This window comes from Pelophylax lessonae, assembly GCF_965119305.1.
Source record: "Pelophylax lessonae genome assembly, chromosome: 5".
Classification (NCBI taxonomy): domain Eukaryota; kingdom Metazoa; phylum Chordata; class Amphibia; order Anura; family Ranidae; genus Pelophylax; species Pelophylax lessonae.
Genome location: NC_138772.1, coordinates 178,742,732 through 178,760,629, shown reverse-complemented (window position 1 = coordinate 178,760,629; position 17,898 = coordinate 178,742,732). Strand labels below are relative to the sequence as shown.

Genomic DNA, 17,898 nt, shown 5'->3' with positions numbered 1-17,898 from the left:
CCAGAAGGAAGCCTCTTCTAAAGATGATGCACAAGAAAGCCTACGAACAGTTTGCTGAAGGCAAGCAAACTAAGAACACTGATTACTGGAACCATGTGCTGTGGTCTGATGAGACCAAGATAATAAAAAAAATAAAAAATTTGGTTCAGATGGTGTCAAGCATGTGTGGCGGCGCCAGGTGAGTACGAAGACAAGGGTGTCTTGCCTACAGTCAAGCATGGTGGTGGGAGTGTCATGGTCTGGGGCTGCATGAGTGCTGCCGGCACTGGGGAGCTACAGTTCGAGGGAACCATGAATGCCAACATGTACTGTTGCATACTGACGCAACATAACCACCCCAAACACCTCCAAGAAACCACTGCCTTGCTAAAGAAGCAGAGGGTAAAAAGGTGATGGACTGGCCAAACGTCTCCAGACCTAAACTCTTATTGAACAACTGTGGGGCACCCTCAAAACGGAAGGTGACGAAGCGCAAGGTCTCCAAAATCCACCAGCTATGATGTCATGGAGGAGCGGAAGAGGACTCCAGTGATAACCTGTGAAGCTCTGGTGAACTCCATGCCCAAGAGGGTCAGGTGCTGGAAGATATGGTGGCCACACATGACCCTTTGGACATTTTCACTTAGGGGACATGAGTATGTTGCCAGCAGTTTAGACATTAAATAGCTGTGTTTAGTTATTTTGAGGGAACAGCAAGTTTACACTGCTATACACTCACTACTTCACATTGTAGCAAAGTGTCATTTCTGCGGTGTTGTCACATAGAAAGATAAATTTACAAAATGTGAGGATGTACTCACTTGTGAAATACTGTGTTCACAGCAGCCTCTTGCTTTTAAACCAAGTAGATGTACAGAAAACAGACAAAAATAGGCAGCAACATACATCTTTAATACAACAAAAACATAAAATAAAGTGGAAAAAGTTGACAGATCACTAAAACATTTCCATTGGAAATGTGCTAAAACATACTACAATTTACCATCTTACAGCTATTTTCTTATGTGTTACTAGCCTATTCTTAACACACTTTTGGTAATCATGCAAAAAAGGGCCTAATTTTGAACGCTCAGAAAGGTTGAAAGTCCTTCTGTTGCAAAGATTCATGTTTCAAAAAGTAGCCAGCCGAGCCTAGGCAATACAGGAAAGTTGGATCATTCACATCTCAGAAACCATGGACTTTTAATTGTTCTTCTTTCACAATGCCAATCTGTAGGAAAAAAAAAAAAGTTAAAATTCTTCCAAACATTGTGGTTGCAGAACACACAAGTGCCTAACCATCTGATTGAATGAAAAAAAAAAAAAAAAAAAAAAAAAAAAAACCCATAAAGTTCTAGTAAGTGGGAAATATTTACCTTCCTCGCCTCTAGATAGGCAATTATCGCTTACTCATTCCAAACAGATATTCCATTTCTACCCTGAGCAATACTTAAACGCTACTTGCATGTAGGCTTCCCGCTTTAAAATTTTAGCCACTGAAAGATTTAACCCCCCCCTTTCATGACCAGGCTATTACATGCTATATGGCACTGCGTTCCTTTGACAATTCACCAATTGCATGGTCATGCAACACTGTCCATACATGACATTTATGTCTTTCCCCATAAAGAGCCCTTTGATTGTATTTGACCACCACTTGGTTTTTTTGCACTATGAACACAAATTTTGGAAATACATTTTACTGTTCCAACATAAAAAAAAAAAAAAAATATTTCTTTATAAATCTAGGCCAATGTGTATTCTGCTATGTTTTCAGCAAGTGGTTAGTGTTTTTTTGGTTTATAAATAAAAAAAAAAAAAAAAAAAAAAAACCCCCATGTTAAGCATGCCATAGCTTGACAAACTTGACAGCAACATAGCTTGACAGAAGTCAACCAGCTTTTGGGTAGGACCATTTAAGAAAGCATGTTCTAAATTTTCTTCAGAGATAAGAATCAGGTAACCTATGCATTAACAATCTAGCAAGGAGCTTACAGTACACCCCTCACATTTTTGTAAATATATTATATATCTTTTCATGTGAACGCTGAAGAAATGTCACTTTGCTACAATGTAAAGTAGTGAGTATACAGCTTGTATAAGTAAATTTGCAGCCCCCTCAAAACAGCCATTATAGTCTAAATCGCTGGCAACAAAAGTGAGTACACCCCTAAGTGAAATGTCAAAATTGGGCCCAAAGGGTCAATATTGTGTGGCCACACATTTTCCAGCACTGCCTTAACCTTCTTGGGCATGGAATTCACCAGAGCTTTGCAGGTTTCCACTGGAGTGCTCTTCCACTGCTCCATGATGACATCACGGAGCTGGTAGACGTTATAAATCTTGCGCTTCTCCACCTTCTGTTTGAGGATGCCCCACAGATGCTCAAATAGGGTTTAGGTGTGGAGACATGCTTGGCCAGTCCATCACCTTTATCCTCAGCTTCTTTAGCAAGGCAATGGTCGTTTGAGGTTGTTCTTAGAATACCACCCTGCAGCCCAGTCTCTGGAGAGGGGGGGGGGGGGGGGGGGAGAATCATGCTCTACTTCAGTATGTCACAGAACATGTTGGCATTCATGGTTCCCTCAATGAACTGTAGCTCCCCAATACTGGCAGCACTCGTGCAGCCCCAAACCATGACACTCCCACCACCATGCTGACTGTAGGCATGATACTTGCCTTTGTACTTCTCACCTGGTGTCGCCACACACACTTGACACCATTTGAACCAAATAAGTTTAATTTGGTCTCCGACTATAGGACATGGTTCCAGTAATCTGTGGTTCTTAGTCTGATTGTCTTCAGCAAACGGTTTGTGGGCTTTGTGCATCATCTTTCCTTCCTTCTGGGACAACAGCCATGCAGACCAATTGGATGCAGTGTGCGACATATGGTCTGAGCACCGACAGGCTGATCCCCACCCCTTCCAACCCCTGCTGGGTGGTTGGCAGCACTCTTTACAGCTATTTCCCAAAGACAACCTTTGGATAAGACTGAGCATCATGGGAAATGGAGTTCCAAAACATCTGGGGTGCCAAGGTTCACCACCACTGGCCTAGGCCACCTTTATGTAGGGCAACAATTTTTTTTAGATCCTCAGTTCTTTGCCATGTTGAACTTCATGTGACCAGTATGAGAGAGTAAGTGCGATAACAGCAAATTTAGCACACCTGAGACCTTGAAAAACTAACCAGTCACATGACACCGGGGAGGGAAAACGGCTAATTGGGCCCAATTTGGACATTCACTTTGGGGGTGTACTGACTTGTTGCCAGCGGTTTAGACATTAATAGCTGTGTGAGTTATTTTGAGGGGACAGCAAATTTACACAGTTATACAAGCTGTACACTCACTACTTTACATTGTAGCAAAGTGTCATTTCTTCAGTGTTCTCATATGAAAAGAAAATATTTTACAAAAAATGTGAGGGGTGTACTCACTTGTCAGATACTTCATGTTAAGGAACATTACAAAGATCTTTATATTTTTTTGTTTTTATAAATTGTTTATTTTTTGTTTTGTGATGCATTTATGGTTGTTTTCAAGCTCTAATCACTAGTTTCCTTTTAAGTATTTCTCTCCTGGTATAGCCCCACTAAAGAGAGGCATGGGAGGGGCTACTGTAGTTAAATTGCTGCTGGGTGCCAGTGTGGCCATGACCCGAGGGAGGCCACGCCTCCAAAACACATTGTCATAGCAACCACTTGGTCATGCTTTGACCGTTTTGTGTCTCTTCCCTGGAGTTCCTCACACTCATGCCTCTGTGCAGCGCTGGCTGGTCTGGGCGCAGGCACACTCCAGCGCACATGCTCTGAGGTTACATAGAAGAACCCGGAAGCCACTGCTTGGCGTTGGAGGCGAAGGCTGTGGGCTTCTTACAGCAGCGATCCAGGAGAGGAATGTCCCATCTACATTCCACACTTTACATGCTCAAATTTGTACTCCTAAATGTGAGTTGCATTTTAACAAGCTTGCCGTTTCTTCTCAATAAAAACTGCATTATGCTAGGGCAGCCGTGCGCTTTTTAAGTTGGAGATTTTTGTCCACCGCCAAGTGGAGACTTAAGGGCCATACACACAAGATTTTCTGAAGACTCTTGCTTTCAGATTTACCTTTTCTATGTAGTGCAAGGGCCTGCCAGATTGCATACTAATTGAAAGTGTTTAGGTTTGACCTCATATGGTTTTGGCAAGTCTAAAGGAAAAAAAAGTGTTCAGAAAATCTTATAGTGTGTATGGCCCATTAGCTGCAAAGTCCTGGCAGTGGAAGCCTCTTAAAGGATTATCTACCTGTTGTAAAGAATTTTAGATCAGCGCATGAACTGATTTTTGTTCTTGAAGTAGATCTAGATATTGAAGTAGACATGCCTGCATGTTTAACATCCCTCTGCATTCTATGAGCAGCCTTGCACACTGTAAACCAGCTGCAGATAACGTAAATCCTAACTGCAGTGTCTGTATTGCTTGATTTGTTAGATGAGTTGGACATTGGCCTCAGAGGTTAGAAGTCAAACAGTAAACCAACCACACTGACAAAATACAGCTAAAATTAAAATATACTTACCTCCATAAGAAATTGGCAAATGTTTTTCCTCTGATCTCCCTGAAGCTGAATGACTTCTCCGTATTCTGGATGTTCAATCACAGTACCATTACAGGCAAATTTCTTAAAAAAAAAAAAAACAATGTCAAATTTAAAAACAAACGTTAAACATGTTTAAGTTCCAAAATCAGAATTACAAATTTTATGAATACTATCTGCAGTGACAAGTGTCAAATTGTGATATAGAAACTTTATAGTCATTTGAATGCTGCATTACCGCTACAGTGCTCCTCTGCAGGTTCTCATGCCTCAGATAAGAACTCTAGGGGGGTGAATTTGATCTCTAAAAAGGCTTGTAGGTATAGGCGTCTGCCTTCGTCCGAGTTATTTGTATGTATTGGGTTGGTACCTCAGGCCAAGTTGGATGGGACTTTGGGCAAATGAAATTATACAAGATATATAAATACAAAAATATTGTTATATTTAATAGAAAGGTTACATCAAAGATGTTTGTACACAACATGTGATGGGTTATAGACCCAAGTGGATAGGTGCTAAAAGTTAGGAAATATATAGTGACAAGTGTCATACGGTGACTTTGTAAGAATATATATCTGTCCCTCCATGCTGTGTGGCTAGGAAGTTTCAGAGAAAATTCCTGCGTACCCTACGCGTTTTGGCTTTTAGCAAGCCTTTTTCATCGAAAATTGTCACCATTTATAGATTATTTTCTTATTCCATGTGTGGTTCTTTTGCCCTTCACTGAACAGCGAGAACCTACGGGAGCAGTTGCACACTTTCGGAGACAATTGTTAAAGCCACAAGATTGGTTTGTGCTGAAGTCGGGTCATGCACCAGGATGTGGTTGATGATCCCATCTGGGTCTGCAGGTATATTAGTTTTTTCCAGGTAGGTAATCCCATCTGACCTTGTTGGGCTCAGAAGATAGGGCTTTTTGTCATTTGAAGGGGGGTTATCCTGGCTGGGGGCGAACAAATATTCGCTATTGTCACACAGATCCTCCTCCTGGCCAATCAGGTCCGAGACCTGTTTCCTGATTGGCCGAAAGGCGAACGATTGCCATTGGCCAAGGAGGACTCGGAGGACTGAGAAGCCGCCGCTGCATTAGGCAAGTGCACTGGTCACTCTGCATTGATGGGGGCACACTGTGGTCACTCTGCATTGATGGGGGCACACTGTGGTCACTCTGCATTGATGGAAGCCCTGCTTTATTTGCCTTAATGCCACACCTATACTCAGGGGAAGCACTTTTTTGCTTTTAGGTTTACATTGATACTGTTAAAGTTGTTGTTAGTATTTTTTTGTAACTTAATTCTGAATAAAACATTTAACAGTAATTTTATGAGATATTTTAGGAGGGCGTGTTTAGGGGCGGAGCAGGGTAGGGTTTGGGTGGGGCAACAAGTGCCGAGTAACTCTAAGGCCTGGCTGGTAGCTCAGGACTTGAAATTTTGAGCCCTGTCCTAAACGGTACATGTTTAAGAGATATTTACAGTACCTATAGGCAAGCCTCATCATAGGCTTACCTAGAGGTACAAATTGCAAAGGAGGGTTTTACTTCCACTTTACTGTCACATTGTGTCTGCTCAGCATAAGCAGAGTAGACACAGAGCAGGCAGACTCCAGCCCTTAAAGAAAATCTAAACCCATTTTTTTTTTTTACCAGTTCTTAAAGTGGGGGCTGCATTAATTTTCCAGGTTCCCTTCCACTTTTGCCCAGAAATGGTATAACACTTTCTTGTTCCTGAGTGGCTTTGCCACTATCTATGGAGAGCAATGATTGTCTCACAGGCTGCTCTACATACATATCTCATCTCTGGGTTGGAGAGATTAGTAATTAAAGCGGAGTTCCACCCTGGGAATACTTTTTTTATAAAAATACCCCCGGGACAGTCAGGGCTAGTACATTCCACAATGGCTAGCCTCTGATCTGTCCTGGGTTGCACTTACCTTTTAGGAGAAATACTTACCTTGAAAAAGTATTGTCCAGCGCTGCCATCTCAGGTGTGGGCAGCTTGAAGCCAGCGCGATCCTCTTCAGTCTTCGGTCCCACGATGCACTGCACCGCCGTGACTTCCGGTGCGCGCGCGTCATCCCTCCACAGCTTCTGGGCATGCCCAGAAGCTGTTTAGAAGGGAACTGAAGAAAGGAAAGACACTGCTCCAGGTGTATAGTGTGTGGCGATTGCCAGGAGATAGGATATCCAGTAGAGTGCTGGCCCCGGCCCGCCTCCGTGGGAACACTTGTAAGAAAAGAATTAGCTGCACATCCAGAAATTCCAATAAGTTTCAAATACCTTTATTTCCAAAAAGTTGCAAGTGATGACACCAAAGACACCAGCATGAGGTCTCGTAGACGCGTTTCACACATACATCTTGTGCTTAATCATTACAATGACTGTAGCCGACTATAGATCTTAAATAGACCGCCCCAATGAAAACAGGTGTTTCGATCCTTTGCCGTAAGGAAGTATTTTGGAGTTTCCATTTGCAGAGTGGCATCTCGCTCGGACTCAACTTTGAGTGGGATGTTAGCCATTTTTATGAGTAAATTTAGTGGTTGCTTTTCCCCCCCACCATTCTGCGATCCAGGTACCTTTTTAGATCGGATAACATATCCAGTCATGTGTTGTGGCAGCTCCCCTCTTTTTCTCCCCCCCCCCCTTCTCACCCTTTCCCCTCCCTGTTTCTTTTTCCTCTTTTTCACATTGCTCTATGCCATGCATTTTTACAAGATCCATATTTATGATCATGCTATTGTTCCGTTATCCACATACATTTCTGTATGGGCACATATCCACAAACCATTTTTTGGGTATACTTTACATTATGGTTTATTCTCCTTTTAGGTGGATTACATGTGTCCGCATGGTTAATGTGCTGGGGTTAGTTTCCTTGTAATGTATACATGGATGCACGAGTTCATGCATCCTTCTGTGGTGATAGTACACCATATGGAAGACACAATGATTTTATGTACCCATTTTTGTATTTCTGTATATTCATGTAGGAAGTGTATTCAGGTTATCTGTGGGTGTATACCGACATACAGGTACATACTATACAAAGGTTCTTATATTTGTTATAGTCATTCTTCTGTTACGTTGTATGTATTCACATTTTTTCCAATGATTTTCATTGGTACTTTACACTTTTTTTTTTAAATGTTTTTCTATGCGATTGTCGGTCCAGGTCTTTGTGTGTATGGGTGAGTTCACGGTACACACGATGGGCTGGAACTTCAGCTTGATTTTTATATTTAAATCACCACTGAGATGCCCTTTGGGGCTGAGGCTAGGTGATTAAATGAGTTGTGTACAACTGCTGATTGTTACCGCCCCCGGTACACCTGTTTTCATTGGGGCGGTCTATTTAAGATCTATAGTCAGCTACAGTCATTGTAATGATTAAGCACAAGATGTATGTGTGAAATGAGTCTACGAGACCTCATGCTGGTGTCTTTGGTGTCATCACTTGCAACTTTTTGGAAATAAGGTATTTGAAAACTTATTGGAATCCCTGGATGTGCGGCTAATTTTCCTACAAGTGTTTAGAAGGGAATGACGTGTGCACACTGGAACTAACGTCGAGCCAGTGCATTGATTCCTGGGAGCGATGACGTTCAGCTCCCAGAAATCATTGCAAAGCCAGGAAGTGACGAATCGCCGTGGCCGCGGAGGAGAGGAAGGAGGAAGTAAGGCAAGTATATTTTCTTCTATACGAGGCAAGTATATAAAAAAAAAAAAAATTGCGATTATTTGTTTTTCAGGTGACCCGGAGCGAGAAGATGAGGCAAGTATAAATTTAGGGTGGAACTCCACTTTAAAGAGGAATTTTGCTTTAATGTCACAGCCACAGTGAAAAATGGCAAATTTCCAGCAGATTGAAGTATTTTAATTAAAAGTAGTTTTAGCCTTAAAAGTAAATACTGCCAGCCACATCTAAAAATTGGCAAGCCACGCGCATTCTTTATTGGGTTTAGTTATTCTACATCAACCCACTTACACATTTTCATCTCACTACTCTAGTTGTAGTACCCAACACGTTAGCAAAGGGGTCAGGATATACCCATGAAAGCGCAGAGATGGCTTTTAACCAATTTACACATGTGGGTTGTCAACCTTCCTATTTTCTAAGACATTTGAACCAGTTCAGGCGTTTTATTTGAAGAGGTACCAGATCACATCTACATGTAGTGCCCCAGCCAGAGAACTATATCAATACTGAAAATGCCGCAATGGCATGCTAGGGAAAGCCACACATGCACAGTAAAACCAAAAGTCCACTGAATTTTACTGGTCATTCACCTTCTTAAAGGCTTTTACAAGCTTCTTTTTGTCGTAATCATCTGCAATGCCCTGTACAGTTGTCAGAGTCTTCCTTCCGTTTCGTTGTTGAATTCTTATATGGATATAATCTTCAGTCCCTGCCGGGAGTAAGTCGTCACCCTTAGTTGCATCAGCAAAGGGGTCTGCAAATGGAAGAAAAAAAAAACATTTTAGAACATTGGTGACCGTTTCAAAACCCAATGTCCAAGATGGTCTGCCTGTAATAAAACCTCACACCTACAATAAAAAGTTAAAATGTCTGGGATAGACTGACTTCCTAGTCTTTGCAAAACACATTACAGCCGTTCCAAAAATGCTGTCAGATCACTTGGTACACATCTATTTTTGGCCACCTACACATGGGATGGGTGCCGCTGGAGTCCACCTCTATGGGCAGTCAGATACGCAAGATGGATGGGGAATGGATCCCCAGCCATCTGTTTTTGGCAGATCAGGTGTCACTGGACATGTCCATTGATACGACACTCCATAGATGTAGCTAGAGAGTCTGATTGGGTCCGCCTGAAAAAGTATGTCAGTCTGTCCAGAACATGTCGTTTCAGAGGTGCTCAGGTGATTTGGCTTTTTTAAGGAAGAGCTAGAATTGACACCATGCATCTTTTAAATAGTGTTTGTATGCCAATGGTGCAATTGCACCATGTATGCACCCTACCCAGTCCAATGGTTAACTACACTAGGAAACTCCCACAGCAGTTATAACACAACAGAAGTGATAGACCAGCAGAGCTATGGAGACAAGCAGAGCTATGGAAACAGATGTAACAGCACAATCACATCTCACCACATGGTATTCGCTAACTGTCCTTAGAGCACACCTGGATGCAGCTCATGGACTACGAGGTATGTCTATTAAATAACGAGACGGATTCCACCTAATAAACAAAGCCGTCAGAGCCAGTTATAACTGCATGCGTGGTGACCTTAAACATGTTTGAACCTGCATGCCAAGCATTGACATTCAGTTGATTGGGAGTCGCCATTTAGTTTGGCTGCGTTTTCTGTAGCGTGCCAAAAAAAATGCGGAGTTTAGTTGAAAAACAACCAAGAATGAAAAAAGCTTGTCAAAGAAAGTCAAAATTCATAGCCATGCTCATTGTGTTTTTCGATATCACATGTGTAATTTTGAAAGAATGGGTTCCAGAAGGCATAACAGTTAACCAACATTATTATAAGAAAGTTTTGATAAAGCTGAGAAAGTGAAAAAACAGCCGCAACTGTGGGAAATTGTTTCATTCTTCACCAGGACAATGCAGCCGCTCACACTGCTGGCTGTAAGATACAATCGCCAACACTGCAAATTTGGCCATCTGTGCTGTAGATCATCGATGAAGGAGCTATTAAGAATGCCCAATAGGAGGGCAAAACGCAGCATCTAGCGTGGCAGAGAGTGAGTGATGTCAGCTACCATTACTTCCGGTCGGAACGCACGCTGCGAGAGCAGCATCCATCAGATCAGACTACATTGTTTTACCTGCAATATTGAAATACACAGCCAATGACATTACCAGTAGGGATGCACCAAAATGAAAATTCTGGGCCGAAACCGAAAATGCAGGATGCCCTTGGCCAAAAACCGAAAATGACTTTCCCCCCAAAAAAATTTAAGATATAAGAGGGGCATACACCAAAAACAGGCAGCAACATACACCTGCCGCTGCCACCCTGTCACAGTAGATGTACTATGATGGGTTGGCAAGAGGTTAATTTAATTACCAATAATATTTGTATTATGCAGCATGAGGGGTTAATGTATTGTCACTGCTGGTCACTGATGCATTAGTGACCGACCAGTGGCAGTTAAACCCTTTGTGCTGCATTAGTGCAACCAGTATCAGTGCAACCAGTGTTAATTAACACTGATACTGGTTGTACTAATGCAGCACAAAGGGGTTAATTAACTGCCACTGGTCAGTCACTAATGCATCAGTAACAATACATTAACCCCTCATGCTTCAAAATACAAATATCATTGGTAAGCTGCCTCAGCTCTCCCCCATCTCCCCCCCCCACCCCCGGCTCAGCGTCCCTCCTCGGGTGTCCTTCATTCAAAAGAAATGCACCGGTCATGTCACTACTACGATCTGTGTATGATGAATAAAGTGACACCGGGCGGGGGGCGAGCGGCCTCTAATAGATATTACTATGTGATCCTTCCCTGTCAGCGGGACAGTGACTGAATGAGAACTGACCTGACACCGGGCAGGGGGAGCGACCGCTAATAACTATAACTATGTGATCCTTCACTTCCCTGTCAGCAGAGATACATGCCTGTCAGGAAAGTGAAGGATCACAGTTACAGCCATTAGCGGCCGCTCGCCCCGCTGCCCGGTGTCAGGTCAGTTTCCATTCATACAGTCACAGTCCCGCTGACAGGGAAGGATCACATAGTAATATCCATTAGCGGCCGCTCGCCCCGCCCTCCCGCCTGGTATGTCCCTTCATTCATACACAGATCGTAGTAGTAGGGATGTCATTGAGAGGCGGGCGGCCAGCCAGAGGCGGGACTTTTAAAACCTGCCCTGCGCTACGCCCTCCTCCTTCCTCACGGCGGCCATATTAATTTTGGCAATGTTAACCCATTATCGGCCGAAATGGGATAGGCTCATTTTCGGCCGATAATTTCAGTGCATCCCTAATTACCAGCATACCTGTAGAGACATAAGATCAGTGTGGGATCATCCAGAAATTAACAAACCCAGATACAAGGTGCAGTTTCTACATCTCTGGTGAGTAGGGTCACCCAAGGGGAGCACCAGCACTTTGTGTGAATACTGCACAGAAGCACTTTCTATCCACCACAAATTGATTTATTGAAGGATTTTTCTCATATTTCTGCATTGGATATTTAATATTTATATGTTTTTTTTTTTTATTGATAGCACTACCAGCACTTTGATTATTTAGCTAGCATTATTTGGTTAAAGATACTTGTATTACTTGTTTATGAATTTCACTAGGATCCATACAGATGATAAATATATTTGCACTAGTGCACTTTATAAAACACAGTAAGGGCTCTTTCACACGGGCGGTCCGATCAGATCCAGCTGTCAGTTTTTTTAGGCGGATCTGATCGGATCCTCCATGCAGCGCTATGGGGCAACGGATGTCAGTGGAGACATCTCCGCTGCCAGCCGTATACGATCCTGTCCGTGAAATCCAGACGGATGGAAACCCGATTTTTCCATCCGTTCAGGGATCAGATGAGAGCGGACAGGCGGTCCGCTCTCATCCGATCCCCAATAGAGAGCAGCAGGAGCTGTGACACCTCCCTCTCCGCACTGCAAGCGGAGACGGCGCTGTCATCCGCTCAGCGGATCGATCCTCGCCGAGCAGCATGGATGCGCCTATGGAGGCGGACCGTGTGAAAGAGCCCTATGTTAGATAAAAAGAACAGTGCTGACTCACCAATTTTTTCATTGATGAAGGAATCTGCCTCTTAACTGGAGAAAAAAAAAAAAATCTCCATGCATGGCTTAAGTCTCCGGACTGGCAAGTGAGCAAATCCTTTGGCAGTCAAAACACATCCCTTTTATGCATTTTACTGTGTAAGGATCTCAGTTTCAGGCGATTGTAAAGTCTCAAGGTTTTTCACAGCCCCCCCCCCCAGTGAATGGGGACAGTTTTGGCACAGTATGTTCTTCCCAGCCCACTGCCTTTGCAGCTTTAAGTGATCTTAAAGTCTCGTTTTAAACATGTTACTTACCTGCTCTGTACAGTTTTTGCACAGAGTGGCCTGGATCCCCCTCTTCTTGGGTCTCTCCTGTGCTCCTCAGCCCCTGCCTCCTGTTGAGTGCCCCCAAAGCAAGCAGCTTGCTATGGGGCACCCAAGCCGAGTCACAGCTTCCTGAGTCCATTCAGACAAAGCCTCTACCCGGCCCCCGCCCCCTCGCTCTCCTGGCTGCCAACTGACAGCAGCAGGAACCAATCGCGCCACTGTCTCAGCCAATGAGGAAGGGAATTCACGGGCAGCTGAGAAACTCCTGCAACATCGCTGGATAAAGATGACCTCAGGTAAGTATTAGGGGGGTTGCTGTACACAGGTTTATCTTAATGCAAAGAATGCATCAAGATAAAAAAAAAAAAAAAAAAAAAAAAAACACAAACCTTCTGCCTTTATAATCCCTTTAAAAACCAACTTCAGATTTCTTGTGACATTAAGTATGGTTTCATAAACCCAATACAGTGATGTGTAACAAGAATGGAGAATTCCAAGTTCCTATGCCACCCCTAGAACAAAAATGCGCCTTTGAACTTACGAGAAACTTTGACTAGTCAAGAAATCAACTCCATAGCACAGCCCCCCCCCCCCCCCTTTACATCTTGGGTTCTACTGAGCCTTCTTGCCGGACCTACAAGGGTTTGCCTGAAACCAAGAGATGGGGCACTATTCCACCTCCCACCTACAACCATAGAGCACTACTTCCACTGACAGCAGTGATGGGGGAACTACTACCCACAGGTATGGGATTGTAAATGACGACCTTGTAAAAGCCATTAAGTTTTAAAATTGAAAAGCAAACATGTATATAGATAAAAATATAAAATTATAAATACCTTGTTTCCCTTTTTTTATAAGGGATCACATTCCCTCTGTTCTTAGCTGCATAAGAGCTGGGAGGGAGAAGAAAGTACACTGATCTTCCCAGTGAAAGGCTGTGCAGGGGGGCACCAGGATAAGTCTGATCATTGGAGAGCAGCCGGAGTTCCCAGCACAGCTATTGAATTGATGATTAGCTCTCCTGCTTAGTGTGGTCAGTTTAACAGGAAAGTAGAGGGACTGGCAGGAACACCAGGGATTTCACACAACAACAAAATGAACAGGATACTTTTTCATACAAGTACATGGTACAGCAGGCACATATCAGGAATGCTGGGGTAAACAAACACTTAAGCCCAAAACCAAAGATGGGGCACCACTCCTCCCACTAACCATGGGTATTTTTTACCAACAGAGGGGCTTGCTTTCACCTCCTGTCACTGATGGGCCACAGCAACTCCTACTGATGCCAATGGCATGCTTCCCTTTCCAAAGCTAATGGAACACTACTACCACTAACCAAAACATACTACTCAACACCACTATTGATGGAACAGTTTTTCCTCCAAAATACCAGCGTACTAGATAGAACAACCCCAGCAGCTGGTTTTGCCCTGTCCACCCTAGCAGGAATAGTCGCTCAGCAACCAGCGCTGTCTTAATTATAGTCCATTCAAGGTTTTCATATGTGCTCACCAGATAGAAAGATTCTCCTCTGCCTGGACAGGGCTGATAACATGCACACTTCCAAGAGAGAGGCGGTGGGGGGGGGGGGGGGGGTTTGGGGGGTGAGAGAAAAAAAACTAGCAAGACACCAAACTGCGAACGTGCAGTGTGACTCCAAGGCTCTGTACTATTGGAAGATGGATTGGGGTCAGTGGAAGGGAAGGATTAGAGGAGACAGAATCAAACAGCCTTTACACAAAACAAAGAATTAACCCCTTAGTTTCCAGTGAGTAAGCATGCTTTACTGTATATACACAAACTGATTTTATTGTTGTGGGTTTAGTAACACTAACTAGCAAAATGGCACTAATCCAACCCATAACCCAAACTATTCCCACCGACGCCAATGAGGCACGCTTTCTCCAACTTCAAACAACAATGTAGAACTATTCCTCTCAAAGTAAAAACAATGGGGCACTCACGCACCCCCACAAATGGGGCACTACCCTCAACACCCAAGCCAATCCTGCCTAAAAAGGGGGGCTAGGCCCGACACCACAACCAACTGCAAACAAAGCCACTTCACACCAACAATGTGGCACTCCCCCTCCATCCACAGTCATAAGGCCACTCATCACCCACAGGCATTGCTTGCACCCCTGGTGCCTAAACAGCAGCCCCTTTGGTATACATGGTGTGCCCCTCATGTCCTTCATTCAGTCTGCAGTTTTAGGCCCCTTTCACACATGTCGACCATTATTCATCAGTTGATTTCTTTTTATTCAGTTGCCAACTGGCCAACAGATTGTCAGGGAAGCACAGCTGCGCAAAATCACGTATATGTACTCGGTCTCCGTGGCACGCGCCACTCTCCCGCTGTGTAGACACAGCGGGAGGAGCAGCGGCGATCGTCACTGGCCTCCCGCAATCGCCAGGGAAACTGACAGAAGACCCGCCTGCTTATGTAAACAAAAGGCAGGTCTTCTGTCACACAGGCAGAGTTCAAGAGTTTCAGCTGAAACCACAATATGCCCCCCCCCCCCCACAGTGAGGCATACATTAAGCCCTTTGATCACCCCCAGTGTTATCCCCTCCCCCGCCAGTGTCATTTATACAGTAACAGTGTATATTTAGCACTGATTACTGTATTGTCACTGGTCCCCAAAAAGTGTCCAAAAATGTCAGTTAGGGGTCCGATCTGCCACAATCCCGCAAAAAAAAAGGTCCAAAAAACAATCCTGTAACTTGTAAACGTTATAACTTTTGCGCAAATTAAAATACGTTCTGGGGTTTTTTTTTTTTTTTTTACAAAAATATGTAGCAGAAAACAAATTGGTCTAAAAATGATAGTAAGTTTTTTTTATTTTTAATGGGAATGTTATGTATAGCAGAAAGTAAAAAATAGTGTTTTTTTTAAATGGTCGTTTTTTTGTTTATTGCGCAAAATCTAAAAACCACAGAGGTGATCAAATACCACCAAAAGAAAGCTCTATTTGTGGGGGGGCGACATCAAATAGTATTTGGGTACAGCGTCCCACGACTGCGCAATTTTTCATTAAAGTAATGCAGTGCCGAACCGCAAAAAATGGCCTGGTCATTAAGGGGGTAAAAACATTCCAGAGCTGAAGTGGTTAAAGTAACACAGATGAAGTTTACATCTGCTCAGTTTGTTACATCCACCAACGCAGAAATGGTTTACATCCGTTCCCCTTTTTATTATTAAAAAATAGTCTGTTAACAGCCGTTCCCTTTAACGGAACGCATAAAAAGTAGATAGATGTGGATGTAAATGGATGATGATCCTCTTTTCCATAGAGATGCATGGATGTCTGTTCTTCACCCGTCAATGGATGCATGGGAAAAGAAAAACGGACAATCGGTTGGCCTGTGTGAAAGGGGCTCAAGCATTGCAGATACTGAACATTATATGCAGCCCCTTGGTGATGTCAGGGGCCATATTTGACCCCCCTCTATAGATCATACAACCACTGCCTTGACCCTCCATTGTTTTCTACTCTCTGACCAAGGCCCGGCCCCACCTAAGACCTGAAGTGCAGCGATCCGGCCCTTTGTTTGGAGTTTGAGGACCCCCAGCATCTGAATGAAGCAAAATAAAGCAAACAAGCAGTATTAGTAAACGGTCCCAGTCAGCCCCCTCCACCCCGGAGATGAGGGAGGTGAATGGCGGCCCTCGGACGGGCTCCTGCCCTCCTCACAACACGCCGCCATCTTGTAACGGAGAAGACAATAGACGGTGAATGGTACAGGGCAGCTTCCCGCCTCCAGAAGACACGACCCCCGATACGGTCCCGGTAATGGCGGCAGAGTTCGGTCCCCCTGCCCGGCTCTAGTCTCCCCTCCCCCCGGCTAGAAGAAATGGCGGGCCCCGGCTGCTCACCGAAAGAGTTGAGGTTCTGAATAGAGGACATGCGATATTATTACGAGCACGGAGTGCAGAGGAAATGTCTGGCGGCGGCCGCGGTTGGCTGAGAGCGGAGTCCGGCGGGATGGATGGAGCTGCTGTTCCGGGGACGTTAGAAGCGCACGAGAGATCTCAGCGAGGTCACCTGAGCAGGCAATGCCAAAGCAACGGGCCTCCTTCACCAACTGCTCAATAGGCCTAACCGGAGCCTCAGCTTCTGCTCGCTTACGGAGTAGAACAAAATGGCTGAGTTGCGGCTTTTTAGCTTCTTGCTCAGCCGCCGATCACGTGACCCCTCCCCCCCGTGCTCACGGTTCTCTGGGAGTTGTAGGAGATATCGGTCTCAAGCGCGTGTAGAAGAAAAGGCGGGGTCAGGAGCTGGTTAGACTACATGTCCCATCATGCAAAGCGGCCAGGGGGAGAGAAGAGGGCGTGGCGGACGTTACTGGGAGAGGAATTGTTGCTGTTCAGTCAGTGGAGTTTTGTTATTGAGGCTGGGATTGTTTGGAGGGGGTGTAGTTGGGTGGTGCGGGCGCCATTTTATTATAGTCTGGTGGGTTGTGAAGAGACCTGGTAACAGTATATAAGCGGGACTTGGTGTTTCATTACATTGCTATAGCTACATGAATGTTAGCAGTCAGTGGGAGGAGCTTCTTTTAACATCAAATTCTTATAACACCAAAAGGGCTGCTGGGTATAGTTAGGAAGGAAATGGTATGGTAAGGCTGAAGTTTTGGTATACAGCAAATTCCCCATAACCAGGGTTTTTTTTGTGTGTGCAGAAGCAGTGAGCACTGTTCCATTGTACCACCCCTTGGCTCCACGACCTAGCCACATCTGAGCACCTTCCCATGATTCCACTCACTACCCACCTCTGGGCAACGTCCCGTGGTTCCTCCTACTACCCACCTCTGAGTACAATCCCTTGGTTCCATACCCACCTCTGAGTACCATCACTTGGCTCCATGCCCTACCCTCCTTTGAGTATCATCCCTTGATTCCAGTCCCTACCCACCTCTGAGCACCGTCCCTTGGTTGTGGAACCACCTCTCAGCACCGTCCCTTGGTTTCATTACCTACCCACCTTTGAGCACCATCCCTTGTTTCCATTCCCCACCTACCTCTGAGCACCATCCCTTGGTTCCATCCCCTACCCACCTCTGAATACCATCCCTCGGTTCCATCGCCTACCCACCTCTGAGCATCGTTCCTTGGTTCTATTCCCTACCCACCTCTGAGCATCGTTCCTTGGTTCTATTCCCTACCCACCTCTGTGCACCATCCCTTGGTTCTATTCCCTACCCACCTCTGTGCACCATCCCTTGGTTCTATTCCCTACCCACCTCTGTGCACCATCCCTTGGTTCTATTCCCTACCCAC

General features: G+C 44.6%; 1 protein-coding gene across 1 annotated transcript; it reads right to left on the bottom strand.

Annotated features, from left to right (window-relative positions):
* Positions 1-870: 870 nt before the first annotated feature.
* On the bottom strand, positions 871-16,798 carry EIF1B (eukaryotic translation initiation factor 1B). Its single transcript, XM_082258828.1, has 4 exons — positions 16,495-16,798; positions 8,849-9,012; positions 4,543-4,644; positions 871-1,210 (listed from the first exon to the last, which is right to left on the bottom strand). Exons 1-4 carry the CDS (start codon positions 16,523-16,525, stop codon positions 1,166-1,168), a joined length of 342 nt encoding a protein of 113 aa, XP_082114954.1. The 5' UTR covers positions 16,526-16,798; the 3' UTR covers positions 871-1,165.
* Between the last annotated feature and the right edge of the window lie 1,100 nt (positions 16,799-17,898).